Genomic DNA, 15,792 nt, shown 5'->3' with positions numbered 1-15,792 from the left:
TTACAGAAGGAGATCTCTTCCCAGACCTATTCCCAGGAAGTCAGTACACAACGATTTAAATACACTTTAATTCATCCTTCAATGTACCAAGTCACAAAATTTTGGAGCTGAGAAGGATCTCAGAGGTTACCAATTTCAAACTTTCCATGTTACAGATTAAAAACAACTAAGCCCCTGCAAAGATAAGTGCCTTTCTCAAGGCCACCCAGCTAATTAGTAAAAAAAAAAAAAAATTAGACCAATAACCACTGATTCTGAGTACATGCTCTGAGTCCTAGCGGCTTCATGTTTCCTCCAAATATCAGCATCATCCAGAGCCTGCTAGAAATGCAAAATCTTGGGCTCCCTCCCTACACTCACTGAATCAGAATCTGCATGGTCAAAAGATCTCCAGGTAAACCCTACGTACATTGAGAATCACTGGGCTAGACTATAATGTATCTTTTTCCAGAAAGCACAAGGATTGGAGACGAGCAGACATGGCTCCACCTTTTCTAAATGTGAGCAAATAGCTCAGTCTCCTAAAAGCATCATTTGCAGCCTGGAAATAATAGCATTATCTACCTTGAATGGTTTTCATAATATAAGCATCACATAGATATTGGCATACACATTTCATGACACATACATAGATAATATATGCAAATTGCCTGGCATGTAGTAGCTAATATGGTGTGTGCATGCTCAGTCATTTCAGTCATGTCTGACTCTTTGCAACTCTATGAACTGTAGCCTGCCAGGCTCCTCTATCCATGAGATTCCTCCAGGCAAGAATATTGGAAGGGTTGCCATGCCTTCCTCCAAGGGATCTTCCCAACCCACTGGTAGAACCCAAGCCTCCTGTGTCTCCTCCATTGCAGGTGGGTTCTTTACCCACTGAGCCACTGGGGAAGCCCAGATAGAGTATATAGTACTTATCATTTCCAATCTCATGCTTACCAATAATATTATGCTCAACCTAAAGGAAATCCATGAGTGACCATGCATCCATGAAGGAATCACCTTTCTTCCTTTTCTCTATTTATTAAACATCGTTTTAACTTTTAAATATGTGACTAGGAGTGTTTTGATATTTCATATTTCTAACTTCAAAATGAAAGAACTAATCCCCAAACCATGTCATAACCAAAAGAACACAACAGTCTTCTAACATCTTGACTCCAGATCCTATAAACGTGGCCCTTAGGAGCAGTGAATACCTGCTGCCACCCATGCCATGATTTTCTCAGAGACTCAACCACAAGGGATGAACCTTCAGCTTTGGCAACAGTTGAACACATTTAAAAGATGATATCTCGTCACTAACGTGTCACATCTGTCAGCATCAAGGAAAAGAGCTTGAAGAGGAACAGAGGAATAGAAGCAACCCTGAACCAAAACTTTGGAAAAATATAGAATGCCAAACTGGACCAAATATAGAGAGTTCTCTGGTGGTCCAGTGGTTAGGACTTGGCACTTCCACTGCAGGGGACACAGGTTCAATCCCTGGTTGGGGAACTAAGATCCCACATGCTGCACAGAGCGGCTAATAAATAAGTAAAACTCCACCAAATTATATTTTCAGAGGAGATCTCTTGGAGGGAATATGATAATAGCATCAATTTGAAAACATGTTTCCCTAAAGCATGTTTCCATAAAGCCTCTTCATCCTAGCAATGCATTAGAAACAACTAAGAAGTTTAAAAAAAAAAAAACTGAATGCACATTTTTGAGGGAGAGATCCAGGCTTCAGTATTTTTTAAGATTCCCATTTGACTTAAATGTGCAGCCAGGATTGAGAACTGCTGCCCTACAGCAAGAGAAACCTTGTCTTATTTAAGATGGTCAATCCACCAAAATTTATTGATGCTATTGATACAGAGGGGTTACCTAGGGGGCACTAGTGATAAAGAATCTGCCTGTCAATGCAGAAGACATAAGAGACATGGGTTCAATCCCTGAGTTGGGAAGATCCCTTGGAGGAAGGCATGGCAACCCACTCCAGTATTCTTGCCTGGAGAATGCCATGCACAGAGGAACCTGGCAGTCTACAGTCCAGGGTGTCCCAAAAAGTCAGACACGACTGAAGCGCCTGAACAGGCATTGATACAAAGTTCCCCAAACTTTAAGTAATGGCTTTAAGTTCAGTGTGTATCTCTTCTAGGTCTTTTCGCCACTCCTCCAGGACTTCCACCGTAAGGAAAGGAGCCCCTGGACCAACATCCTCTAAGATGTTTATATGGACCAGTGGCCGGACTTCTTCATCTTACAGACATGATGAGAAAAGGTAAATCACTGGGACTCATGGGGCTTTTTGGAATCATTTAACCAGAATACACAGAAAGCCCACCAAGAGAAAGCATTAGGCAACTGAGCTTTCTATTTCGCTAGTGTTAAGGTAGGATGGGCTCTGTGTTGAAGGAACAGGGTTTCAGACACTTTGGCCTTCTCCTCCTTGTACTCTCCAAGCTCACTCCTACTACATAGCTTTGCAAAAGCTGTTGCCTGTCAGAATGCCCTTTGGTGGTGGTGGTTTGTGGTGGTTAGGTTGCTAAGTCATGTCTGACTCTTGCGACCCCATGGACTGTAGCCCATCAAGTTTCTCTGTCCATGGGATTTTCCAGGCAAGAGTACTGGTGTGGGTTGCCATTTCCTTCTCCAGGGGATCTTCCTGACCCAGGAATTGAACCTGGATTTCCTACATTGTAGGCAGAATCTTTACCAACTGAGCTATGAGGGAAGCCCAAAATGCCCCTTACCCCTGCACTTACACACACACTGGTCTCTTGGCTACTTCTATCTTTATCTTCGGATACCCATTCAATCAAACCTCCCAATATCCTCTTGACCAGCACGGAATTTGTGTTTTAGTCACCCTTGAATTTTCACCTCCTACAGCCATACCTGACACATAGTAGATGCTCAACAAATACTGAGCTGAAATGATGAAAATTCTTCAAGGCTCTGAACATACAGCAGGGAAGGAAAGCAAAAACTAAGAGAGAATGAAAAAAGGATGGACAAGTCCAGGGAGCCCTCAAATTCCTTGGAAAAGTAGCCTGGCATTGGGGAGAAATGGGGACGGGAGTAAGCAAAAAGATTAAAGGGCAAAGGCAGTGTTAATGAAAGACAAAATGACAATTATTCAGTCCAACCCAGTCTTCTGCATTGGAAATAAATGCATTCACAAACTTCTCTGGCCATTTTGAACATTTGATTTCTCTTTTTTCTTCTGAGTCTTTTTCTTATTGACCTGATGCTATTTCTTGGGTGTAGTGAACCTAAATTTTAAACACAACTGCCTATACGAATATATTGCAACTTAAGCAAGACTCATTTGCCTGCAGAATCTGATAAAAATTGATAAATGGAATTAGGCACAAGAAAAAGGACCTGTAGGAGGTTTACTTGAGTATAAATTCTAATAACTTGTACTTCTGTTTTTCCTTTTAGAAATATATATTTCCCTACAGATAAAATTCTTTTAAAATTCTAAAAGCAAAATTGCTCCTCACAATGATTTTGTATTATAGCAAAAGTTTGGAAGCAACTTTAATATTCACAATAGAAAATCTGTTAAATAAATCATAGAACGTAATATGTCACTTAGCAGCTCAAATTGTTTGAGCATAATATTGACTGACAATTCAAGTTGAAAAATTGCACACAAACTATAATTGCAGCCACAAAAAAATATACATGGGAAAAAGCCTGGAAGTAAAAGTATGTTTTGTAGTCCTCCATTTTCCAAATGTTTTTTAATGTTATATTATCTTAATTATGGAAAAAATCATGACATGATGTTTAAGTAAAATTACAGCTCAGAAGGCAACTGGTGTTTGATCAAAGTCTTGGTACGCATCATGAGAGAAGCAGATCAACTGAAAATTTTCTGTCTTTGTTCATCACTAGGTTTTCACATGCTTTTTCTCAATGCTTAATCAAGTTATTTTTCATTTGCTTTCAGGTAGCTTAGCTGAATCATCTTTCAGCAAAACCTTTACTATAAGACTGAAATTTCATGTATTATTTTTAAATTCCATATTTTGTATAAAATTTCCTCATTTCTTAAAAAAAATATGTCACTACCAGTGATGGTGTGGAAGGCAGAGTTTTCAGTGCCCTATAGGAATACTGTGACTGTCATAGCAGTCCTCAGATTTTGAAGGTTTTATCAGAGCAGGTGGAAGCATGATGCATTTGTTTCACCTTTCATTTATTCTCACTGAGTAACTTAATTAAATATATTTTGCTGTCTATATAAATTTTACAAGCAAAAGGATTAATATTTAAGAAGCAATTACTCTGCACCACATGTTTTCATAAAGTGTCTCTTCTAATTTATAAGATAAGGATTATTATGCCCATTTTACAATTGAGGAAACTGAAGATAAGAGAGTTTAAACTTCCAAGAGTCCAACAACTAGCTAGTGACTGAATCAAGATTTAAACCCAAGGTTGTACTCTGTCCCCTTCACCCTATGGCTTACCCAGGCCTTTATCAAACATGAGTCAGAGCAGCAGTGAACAGCCAAGCCCATAGCGGGGAGAAGTGTCAAAATAGAGTTGAAAATTGTGTATCAAAGGAGATAATAAATATGCTAACATGATATATTGGCTATATTTGTGGAATTAAAAGGAACAAATAGTTAGCTTCATATTCTGCACAAATAAGATTCTATAAAACCCTTAAATCACTACTTTCATGGCTTTATTTCCAAAGCATGATTTCAATAACCGTGGGATTTAAAATAATTAAAATATTGACTATAAATAAATCATTTTCGGCAAGCTTTATTTATGGGATGAGGATGTCAAGGTTTATGAAATCAATCTGAATGACTTTGGCCTACAAAGTCAAAGACAAATGGAACAACAGCCAAAGAACAGAGCAATAGAATCTGGTACTATGCCAGTATCCTTAGTTTGATGTTGGTTCATTTGTCTGTACCTCTTTCTTGACCACATCTCCATCTTCACTGCCTAATTCACAGACTCTTACAGGACAAGATTCAAACAGCATGACTTTAAACAGCAGCTATTGCTCTGCTTAATTCTTTTGGTGACAGTAGTCATGGTGATAAGAAAGGCAATGACGGCTGATCGTAAATCTAGATAATCAAGATCCTCAAGTTAATTATTTGGAAATAAATTAACTAAGTTATCTGGAACTACTGCCCATAACTGCTTGCAATAATTCGACCCTCAGGTTCTTATCCTGAAAACCTGGCCTCTATACATCCAGCTTCTCCAGCTGTGTTCCCCCTGACAATCCCAGGGGCCAAGTACTCCACACTGCCTGTTCTGAGACCAAAGCAAAACCCGTTAGGATATCGGCTTTTCTAGGATCCCTCAAGAGATAGAACATAAAGAAACAAGCTTATAGTTAGGCAGAGCAACTAAGTGGAAGGAAAAGTCCACTGAAAATTTTGAAGCCTAATTTTTATGGTTCAAAGGAATCTGAAGTCAACTTTACATTTTTCTCAAAAATGTAAATTTTTTGAATTCTTTTAATTCAAAGCCAGTCCTGTTTTTGTGATCATCTGCTATATGCAAAATACTGGTTTCTATCCTTGTGCTCCGTTTCACATGCCCAGCAATGTGAAGGAATACTTTTCCTTCTTTGATCAACTTTCTTTGTTCGGTGAGCCAATGCTATTCTCTAAATTGCGGGAAGCAAAATAAAGTTTTGCTTTAAATAAATAAAGCTACAGCAAAATAAAGCTGTAGCAAAATAAAGCTACAGCAGTAATAACTATTAGAGAGGTTATTGACTAAGTATATTACCACTGAGTTCATAAAATATTCTGTGGATTGTTTCTATTAAGTGCTGAATTAATATAAAGTAACATGTATCACATCTTAACATACAGCAAGGGCTTTCCAGGTATCACTAGTGGTAAAGAATATGCCGGCTAATGCAGGAGACATAAGAGACGCGGGTTCAAACCCTGGGTCATGAAGATCCCCTGGAGGAGGGTATGGCAATCCACTCCAGTACTCTTGCCTGGAGAATCCCATGAACAGAGGAGCCTGGCAGGCTATAGTCCGTAGGGTCGCAAAGAGTCAGATACAGTTAAAGCAACTTAGCACACACGCAAAGCATACAGAGAATAATGACAAAATAAACATCTGAGTACCCTTCACTAAGATTAAAAAATAAAACAACTGGAATTTTTGAAGCCCCTAAGGATGCTTCCTAAACAGCATCTCCCTCCTACTCCAGCCCCCACCCAGAGATGACCCGCTCCTGTTTATTATTCCCTTGCTCTTCTTCATGAGTTAATCACATCTGAATGCTTAAACAATACATTGTTTACTTCTGAATGTTTGAAGACTTTATACAAATGGAAACATACCATGTGAATTGTTCTGCAGCAGACTTTTTTCACCAAACATGATCCCATGATTTATCAAGTTATCAGTGCTGATGCAAGTAGCTGTAGCTACTCCTTTTGTCTGCTGTGTAGTATGCCATTATATGAAGATACCACCATTTATTCATCCAGTCTACTGCCCAAAGACATTAGTGTTATTTCCAGTTTTATACTGACAATGCTGCTGTAATGCTTCTTGTGCATCTGCCTTTGTACATATACACAAATATTTCATAGGCTGTACACCAACGGAAATAGTTGGTTCAAAAGTATGCACAGCTTCTACTTCACCATGCAATGCCATCGTTTTCCAAAGCAGTTGTAGATGTGATTCCATTGCTCTAGAGTCTGGGGGTTTTCAGTTCAGTTCAGTTCCTCAGTCATGTCTGACTCTTTGCGACCCCATGGACAGTAGCACACCAGGCTTCCCTGTCCATCACCAACTCCCAGAGTTTACTCAAACTTATGTCCATTGAATCAGTGATGCCATCCAACCATCTCATCCTCTGTCATCCCCTTCTCCTCCCGCCCTCAATCTTTCCCAGCATCAGGGTCTTTTCAAATGAATCAGTTCTTCACATCAGGTGGCCAAAATATTGGAGTTTCAGCTTCAGCATCAGTCCTTCCAAAGAATATTCAGGACTGATTTCCTTTAGGATGGACTGATTGGATCTCCTTGCTGTCCAAGGGACTCTCAAGAGTCTTCTCCAACACCACAGTTCAAAAGCATCAATTCTTCAGTGCTCAGCTTTCTTTCTTTTTTTTTTGTTTTTTAGTCTTTATATCCTTAACTATCTTCTTTATTTTTTTTTTAATTTTATTTTATTAGTTGGAGGCCAACTGCTTCACAACATTTCAGTGGGTTTTGTCATACATTGACACGAATCAGCCATAGAGTTACACGTATTCCCCATCCCGATCACCCCTCCCACCCCCCCCCCCCCCACCCGACTCCTCTGGGTCCTCCCAGTGCACCAGGCCCGAGCACTCGTCTCATGCATCTCACCCGGGCTAGTGATCTGTTTCACCATAGATAATATACATGCTGTTCTTTTGAAACATCCCACCCTCACCTTCTCCCACAGAGTTCAAAAGTCTGTTCTGTACTTCTGTGTCTCTTTTTCTGTTTTGCATATTGGGTTATCATTACCATCTTTCTAAATCCCATATATATGTGTTAGTATGCTGTAATGGTCTTTATCTTTCTGGCTTACTTCACTCTGTATAATGGGCTCCAGTTTCATCCATCTCATTAGAACTGATTCAAATGAATTCTTTTTAACGGCTGAGTAATATTCCATGGTGTATATGTACCACAGCTTCCTTATCCATTCATCTGCTGATGGGCATCTAGGCTGCTTCCATGTCCTGGCTATTATAAACAGTGCTGCGATGAACATTGGGGTGCACGTGTCTCTTTCAGATCGGGTTTCTTCGGTGTGTATGCCCAGAAGTGGTATTGCTGGGTCATATGGTAGTTCTATTTCCAGTTTTTTAAGAAATCTCCACACTGTTTTCCATAGTGGCTGTACTAGTTTGCATTCCCACCAACAGTGTAAGAGGGTTCCCTTTTCTCCACATCCTCTCCAGCATTTATTGCTTGTAGACTTTTGGATAGCAGCCATCCTGACTGGCGTGTAACTATAAAACTCCTAGAGGAGAACATAGGCAAAACACTCTCCGACATAAATCTCAGCAGGGTCCTCTATGACCCACCTCCCAGAATATTGGAAATAAAAGCAAAACTAAACAAATGGGACCTAATGAAACTTAAAAGCTTCTGCACTACAAAGGAAACTATAAGTAAGGTGAAAAGACAGCCCTCAGATTGGGAGAAAATAATAGCAAATGAAGAAACAGACAAAGGATTAATCTCAAAAATATACAAGCAACTCCTGAAGCTCAATTCCAGAAAAATAAATGACCCAATCAAAAAATGGGCCAAAGAACTGAACAGACATTTCTCCAAAGAAGACATACAGATGGCTAACAAACACATGAAAAGATGCTCAACATCACTCATCATCAGAGAAATGCAAATCAAAACCACAATGAGGTATCAGCTTTCTTTATAGTGCAACTCTCACATCCATACATGACTACTAGAAAAACTGTAGCTTTGACTAGACAGACCTCTGTTAGCAAAGTAATGTCTCTGCTTTTTAATATGCTGTCTATGTTGATCATAACTTTTATTCCAAGGAGCAAGCATCTTTTAATTTCATGGGTGCAGTCATTCATACATCTGCAGTGATTTTGGAGGGCCCCCCCAAAATTAAAGTCTGTCACTGTTTCCACTGTCTCCCCATCTATTTATGATGAAGTGATGGAACCAAATGCCATGATCTTAGTTTTCTGAATGTTGAATTTCAAGCCAACTTTTTCACTCTCCTCTTTCACTTTCATCAAGAGGCTCTTTAGTTCTTCTTCACTTTCAGCCATAAGAGTGGTGTCATCTGCATATTTGAGGTTATTGATATTTCTACTGGCAATTTTGATTCCAGCTTGTGTTTCATCCAGCCCAGCGTTTCTCATGATGTACTCTGCATATAAGTTAAATAAGCAGGGTGACAATATACAGCCTTGACATACTCCTTTCCTGACTTGGAACCAGTCTGTTGTTCCATGTCCATTTCTAACTTGTTTCCTGACCTGCTTACAGATTTCTCAGGAGGCAGGCCAAGTGATCTGGTATTCCCATCTCTTTAAGAATTTTCTACAGTTTGCTGGGTGTTTTAATTTTCATTTATCCAGAGGATATTGTGCTTTCAATTCCCATTTTTCAGATTAATAAGATCATGTGTACTTGCCTAGTTCTTTTCTGTGAAGTGCCTATTCAAAAACATGGCCCATTTTTCTACTGGATTTTTGTCTTTTTCTTACTGATGTAGGAATTCTTTATAAAAGCCTCTATTTAATTTGAAAACTTAATAGAAGATAGAACGGTAACCATAGAGAATGGCTGAAAACAAAATGAGAGAACTGGAAGATAAAGTGAAAGAAATATCTCAAAATCAAGAGGGAAAGTATAAAGAAATGGAAATCATGAGAAAAAGGATCAGAGTTACTTGTGAACAATAAGAGTTCCAGGAGAAGTCAAAGAGATGGAGGAGAGAAATAGCGATGACTTCCTTTCCTGATAGTATAGTGGACCAAATACTGAGGCCAACGCTCCTGCAGCAATAATTTAAAATGCTTATAAATTATAAAAAGGGGCTTCCTTGGCTCAGTGGTAAAAGCATCTGCCTGCAATGCAGGAGCCACAGGAAATGCGGGTTCGATCCCTGGGTCAAGAGGGTCCCCTGGAGGAGGGCCTGGCAACCCACTCCAGTACTCTTGCCTAGAAAATCCCACGGACAGAGGAGCCTGGTGGGCTACAGTCCACAGGTTCACAAACAATCGGACACAACTGAAGTGACTGAGCACTCATGTACATACATAAACTATTAAAAACTTTTGTTAAGTCTCTATTAACATTTTACCTGTTTATTGTGTACAAATAGCTTCTTCCAATTTACTTGTGTTTTCACTTTATGATATCTTTTCATAGACACAAGCTCTTAATTTTAGTATGATCTCAGTTAACAATTTTCTGAACATTCTGAAATCCCTTCCTATTCCAAGTTCAAAAGGGTAGGCTCTGGAACAGGTAATTTATGTACAGCCATAGGTTTGCCTTTCACCACTAGGTCTTTAATCACCTGAAGTTGATTTTTGTTTGTGGTGTGAACTAGGCACCTCTTTTTTTCCATATGGAAAACCAATTGCTCAGCACCTTTCATTGAATAGTTTTTCCTTTCCATAATGATCTAAAAGTACACACGTATCATGTATTAGGTTTCCACACATGCATGGATATGTTTCTGAATCTCTATTCTGTCTCACCAGTCATTTTGTCTACCTGAAACAAACACCACACCTGAGCTTACCAACTTTAGCATTATAATGCATCATGATTTCTGGAACAAGTCACCCACCTTGTTCTTTTGTAATCAGGATTGTATTTGCAATACTTAGATGTTTGCACTCCCATATAAGGTTTTAGAATTAGCTTGTCCAATCATGCCTACCCTACTTCCCAAAAAACTCTTATGATTTTTTTATTGAAATTTTATGAAAGTTATAAATTAATTTGTGGTAAATTTCTGTCTTTATGTCACCAAGTCTTTCTCTGAATATGATTCTCCAAATGATTTGTACAATATAGGTAGAACTTACCTATAAATCATCAGAGCCTGGTATTTCCATTTTAAGGATTTTTTTTTAATGATTTAGAACTATTTAGATTTTCTAGTTATTTCAAGGCAGGGTCAATAAGCCATAAGTCTTTAAGAATTTCCTTATATATTTGAGTAAAAATTTCCTATATATTTGAGTAAATTATATATCAAAGTTTTAAAATATCCTGCTATAAAGTTGTTTTTAATATCCTCTATCATCTTTCTTAATCATTCTGTATCTGTATTTTTGGTTTTTAAATGCCTGATATTTGAGTCTTTTCTAGTTTTTTATTCTCATCAGACGTTTGTCCATTTCATTAGTCTTTTCAAAAATTAACCTTTGATTTCACGGATTCTTTAATACAATGCATCTTTTATTCCATTTATTTTTACTCGTGTTTATTGTCTTCCTTAAACTTTCTTTTAATATATTCTAGTAATCTTTTAATAACTCCTTATGTTGGAGGCCTAGCACATTAATTTGCAAGCTCTCTTCTTATCTAATATAAACATTTAAGATATATAGTTCTATCTGTTTTGCTTTAGCTATAGCCCACTAGTTGCTCTATATAGGTTTCCTTCTCATTCAATTCTAAATGAATCCTAATTTCTATCATGTTTTATTCTATGACCCATAAGTTCTTTGGAACTATATTTTTATAATATTTTTAATTTTTTATTTTAAAAACTTAATATTTAAAATTTTAATATTTTATTTCCATATGTAGAGTGATTCTAGCTATTTTTAAAATTATTTCTACCACTGTTGCACTAGGGCCAAATAATGTGGTCAACACAAAGTCTCTTCTCAAAGGCTCTTTAGGTTACAAGGATATCCTATCTTATCTGAATGATTCACATAAGTTTCTATTCCTGCTATATTTTTCACTAAAGAATTTTATCAAATGTAATATGTTAATGGATCAGGTAAAAAGAAATGAGGATTAGATATTAAAGTATCATTGGGAAATTGATCTGGTAATTTAAAGGCAGGAGTAAAAACGAAAAACTTCTACTTTTGTTTCCATAATTTTGCTCTCATCATTATTCTCTATCCATAAAGTAATAAGACTTCCTGTGAATTAATAAGCTGACAATAATAACTTTATGTTCATAGACAAAGCCCCTTATGTTAATTTTTATGACTCTATTAAGCTTGACTGTCATTTGTTCCCATGAGCACATTTCTCCCAAAGGAATGTATACTTTAAAATATTGAAAACAGAACAATAATTAATCAAATTGGACCATATAAGTATATACCTACTAGTTCAAAGGAAAAAAAAAAAACCCATGAGATCTGGAACTAGTAGAAGATGAGGCTGTATATATACATCTCAAAAACACAGAAGACTTTGGAGGGCAGAAGGCAGAACAATACTGTTGTAACCCATGCCACTCCCAGCTCGACCATATGAGACGACAGACGAGGGCTCCCGGGGCAGATCCACAGCAACTCTGCCTCTTTCAGCTCGGCTGGCGTTCAGCAATCCATTCCCCGCAGACTCACTTCATAGTACCTAACAGAAGGCACTTTTCCTTGAAGTCTGGAAACTAAAGCTCTCAGTGCCATGGAAGCTTGACATTTTTCTAGAAGGAATACTAAATACATTAGCAGTAAAATGCAGTGGGCGCTGATAGGAAGAGAAAAGCCAGGAGTCTCTTCTAGCCATGGTTCTCTGATTTATTTGGTTTCACTTGGCCATGGAGCCTCCCTGCCGCTGGCTGCCTCACAACCTAAGCATATTGAAGCCATTTCTAGCCCACATAAAAGGAAAATACTTTGTGAGTATAATAAACACAAGAGACTGAGCCTACAAAGGTGAATGCATTCTGGCTCTCACTCTTGAGCAGCTCAATAGTCACTGAGCCAGAGAGGCATAAATATAAATAGTTAAGTATTACGGTTATTATGGTTAGGTTTCTGAAGGGCCTCCCTCAAATACACATAATTCTTTATTCACACCCTCCTTCCTTCTCTTTCCTAGGCACACCTTCCAGTGCCCCTCACCTCTCTGACTGCTTTGTGACCCTTGGCAGACCTGTCTTCTTGCCCTTTCCTAGTTCCAGTATGCTAGCTAGGTTTTGTTTCCCTGACAACCTAGAGAGTCTCATTAAAATCCACAGCTCATGGCTATTTATGAACACAAATGATGTCTGGATCTAAACTTTCATCTCCTCTACCACCTCTTTTTTTTTTCCAGCTCCTCTTTATCTAACATCAGAAATGCTGGGAGAGTTTCAGAACCAGTCTCTTAGCCTCCAGGTATAAACCATCCCAAACAAGTCAACCACACAAACATGAGGCATCTTTCTAAAGAAGCAGATCCCAACCTCTTTGGCACCAGGGACTGGTCTCTTGGAAGACAATTTCTCCAAGGACTGGGAAGGTGGGGATGGTTTGGGGATAATTCAAGTGCTTTATATTTACTGTACACTTTATTTCTAATCTAATGTCACTGTTGATCTGACAGGAGGTACAGGTCTGCAGCCTAGAGGTTGGGGACCCTTGTTCTAAAGTGCAACCTAATTATATCACTTTTTGGCTTAAATTCTTCTAATGGCTCCTCTAACTTCAGAAGACATATAAGACCCTTTATCTCTGAACCCTGCTTATCTAATGAGTTCACTACCTGCCATCCTCCACCCACTGGATGCTGGAATCCAACCACATTCAGCTACCCTATTCTTTTACATTCTGTCTGGATACTACTCACTTAATCAATTGTTTGCTCATTGGAAACTTAATCCAGTCTCTTACTGGACCCTTTAACCATCACCACTTAAACCAAGTCATGGCCACATTGGTTTTATTAAGCATAAATTAAAACCATTTATGCTCATAAATCACAGTCCTGAGTCAATAAATCCATCACCAATCCACCAATTGCCCAGTTCAAGGAATGCCCAGTACAATGATAGCCATTTTGCCAAATATTAATCCATTTGCAAATTGACCTTTTTGGTGAATTTATCAAATTTAGTTATGTACCAAAAACACAGTTCTATGGATTAGCAGGGACCAAAAAGGCTTCAGGGAACCCAGATTTGGGGCCTTCAGACCCTCCATCTCTCAAGTCTCTGCGATCGTTGTCCCTCGGCCTCTCTGTCTCTCTGTCCTTCCCTCTCTGTTCCAGACACCCTCTGCCTCCAGGCTCCCATGTCTCTGCTTTCCTCCCCTTGCCCCACCCCAGCCATGCCCTACTGCCCACTGTGTTCTTTGTTTCCTTTCCTCTCTGCCCCTGGGTTTCCCTCTCTCTAGGATCAGCAAGTTCGACTGCATTATGCTGATTCTGCTCTTCATTTTGCCCCCAGCAGAGGGTCCCACCAGACTTATCCAGATCCCTCCTGTTTCAATAACAGGACAAGAGCAGAGACAAATAAACATTTTGTTATAAGGACAAAACTGTTTGTTCAGTTGCTACGTCATGTCCAACCCTTTGTAACCCCATGAACTGCAGCACACCAGGCTTCCCAGTCCTTCACTCTCTCCTGGAGTTTGCTCAAACTCATGTCCATTGAGTCAGTGATACAATCATCTCATCCTCTGTCTCCCCCTTCTCCTCTTGCCCTCAATCTTTCCCAGCATCAGGGTCTTTTACAAAGGACAAAATAAAACTATACAAATAAAACAACAGAAACTTCAAAAAGGTATTAAAAAGTTCCACCAAAGTCAATGACTGTACTCTTATGAATAGTCAAAAGAAACAAATTTTTGTTAATTGATAAAGTTGCCAAATCTGTCAAAGTAGTCAATGTGAAACTTGCCACAAGAATCTCAGTGATGCTGAAATGTTAGCAAAACAGCAAATGACTCTAAAAAGGACTTGAAAAAAAAATCATTATAAATGGAAACGTTCCCAAGTGAAATGCTGAATTTTTGCTATATCTATTAGAAGAATATATTCACATACAGATTCAAAAAGATACATCTATGAATATATTCATAAGAATATGTTTATAAAGAGACTAAACCTCCCTAGGAAACTTATTTAGCTTTAAAAAAAAGTCAAACAGATCCTAAAATACTGTTGAAAAGAACATATTCATAAGAAGAATGTAATTGAATGTACTTTTAAAATATCATTTAAAAATATTCATAAGAAAATATATTCATATTAATTTACTATGCTTAAAACAATGCTCATTAAAATAAGTCTTTTACAAATCTGTGATTAAGTGGGCAAATTATTCATTTAGCAAAGTGATCCTTCAATAAACTGGCAAATGGTCTAATCTTGGTATATTAGCCATTCAGTAACTGACTTCATCAAACTGGTCCCTAGCATATTGACTTCCTTCCTTTCTGTACTCACTATAATAAGTCTTAAGATGCATTGTAATGATTGTGTCTCACCCAACTCCCTCAGGACATCTTATTCACTTTGTATTCCCAGAACTTGGCAGAATATGTTTCATCTTATGAAGACTAAAATGTTGACAATGAGTAAACAAATGAATTAATAAATGACCTTTACCCTGCCTTAACCTGAAATTTTCTTCCTGCAGGCTAAATACCAAGGTAATCAGAATTTAAATGGGTAAGCCCAATGAGAAAAAAATTTTTTGCACATTTCACATTTTATGTCCATGTTTGTAGATGCACAGCCTCATAAATAATTTGCTTATGAATCATAGGAATAATATCAAACTTTAAGCTTCTAGTCAAATACGGAACTTGAAATAAAATTGTATTGTGTTGACTATTGCTTGGGGTAAAAATATAGCTTTATTGGACAATCAAAATTTGTATGCAAAATATTTTGATACTTGAATTTGCCTTGTAGTTTTACGAATAACTCACATTCTCCAAAAGGATCTGGGCAGGATGCTCCATGTATATGTAGAAAAGACTGCACATATGCACTATTCGTTGTTGCAAACACGTTTAAGTGTTGCTTTGTATCCACCATATTGATTCATGGTTCATGATGAACCATGAAGCCACAACTGCTCCAACAGAGCTTCAACATACTGCCTTTCCAGGACATACCAAGGCTAGGTCTCCTTCAGACTAACAAATTCAAATTCCTGCTCTGTAAACATATAAACACATATAAACAGTGATCTTCAAACCTACTGTTGCATATCCCTCATTTTTGAAACTGATTTTGTAGTTGTGCCCCATACTCATCATTCCTCCTTAGAGGTCTACTTCAGTGAACTATACTAACCTTCTCTTATTTCTTCCCCCTTGTAAGTAGATCCACAGAGAA

At 38.1% G+C, this 15,792-nt stretch overlaps 1 protein-coding gene across 1 annotated transcript in view; it reads left to right on the top strand.

The window, feature by feature from the left end:
* The first annotated feature begins 2,210 nt into the window (after positions 1-2,210).
* Positions 2,211-15,792, top strand: part of KCNMB2 (potassium calcium-activated channel subfamily M regulatory beta subunit 2) — a 35,620-nt gene continuing 22,038 nt past the window's right edge. The window contains exon 1 of the mRNA XM_065943551.1: positions 2,211-2,266. Within this exon, the coding sequence (XP_065799623.1) occupies positions 2,211-2,266 (56 nt within the window). The remainder of the gene's footprint in view (positions 2,267-15,792) is intronic.

The sequence above is a fragment of the Muntiacus reevesi genome, chromosome 8 (genome assembly GCF_963930625.1).
Source record: "Muntiacus reevesi chromosome 8, mMunRee1.1, whole genome shotgun sequence".
Classification (NCBI taxonomy): Eukaryota; Metazoa; Chordata; class Mammalia; order Artiodactyla; family Cervidae; genus Muntiacus; species Muntiacus reevesi.
Note: the sequence above shows the minus strand (reverse complement) of the source record. Positions and strands in the feature narration are given on the sequence as shown.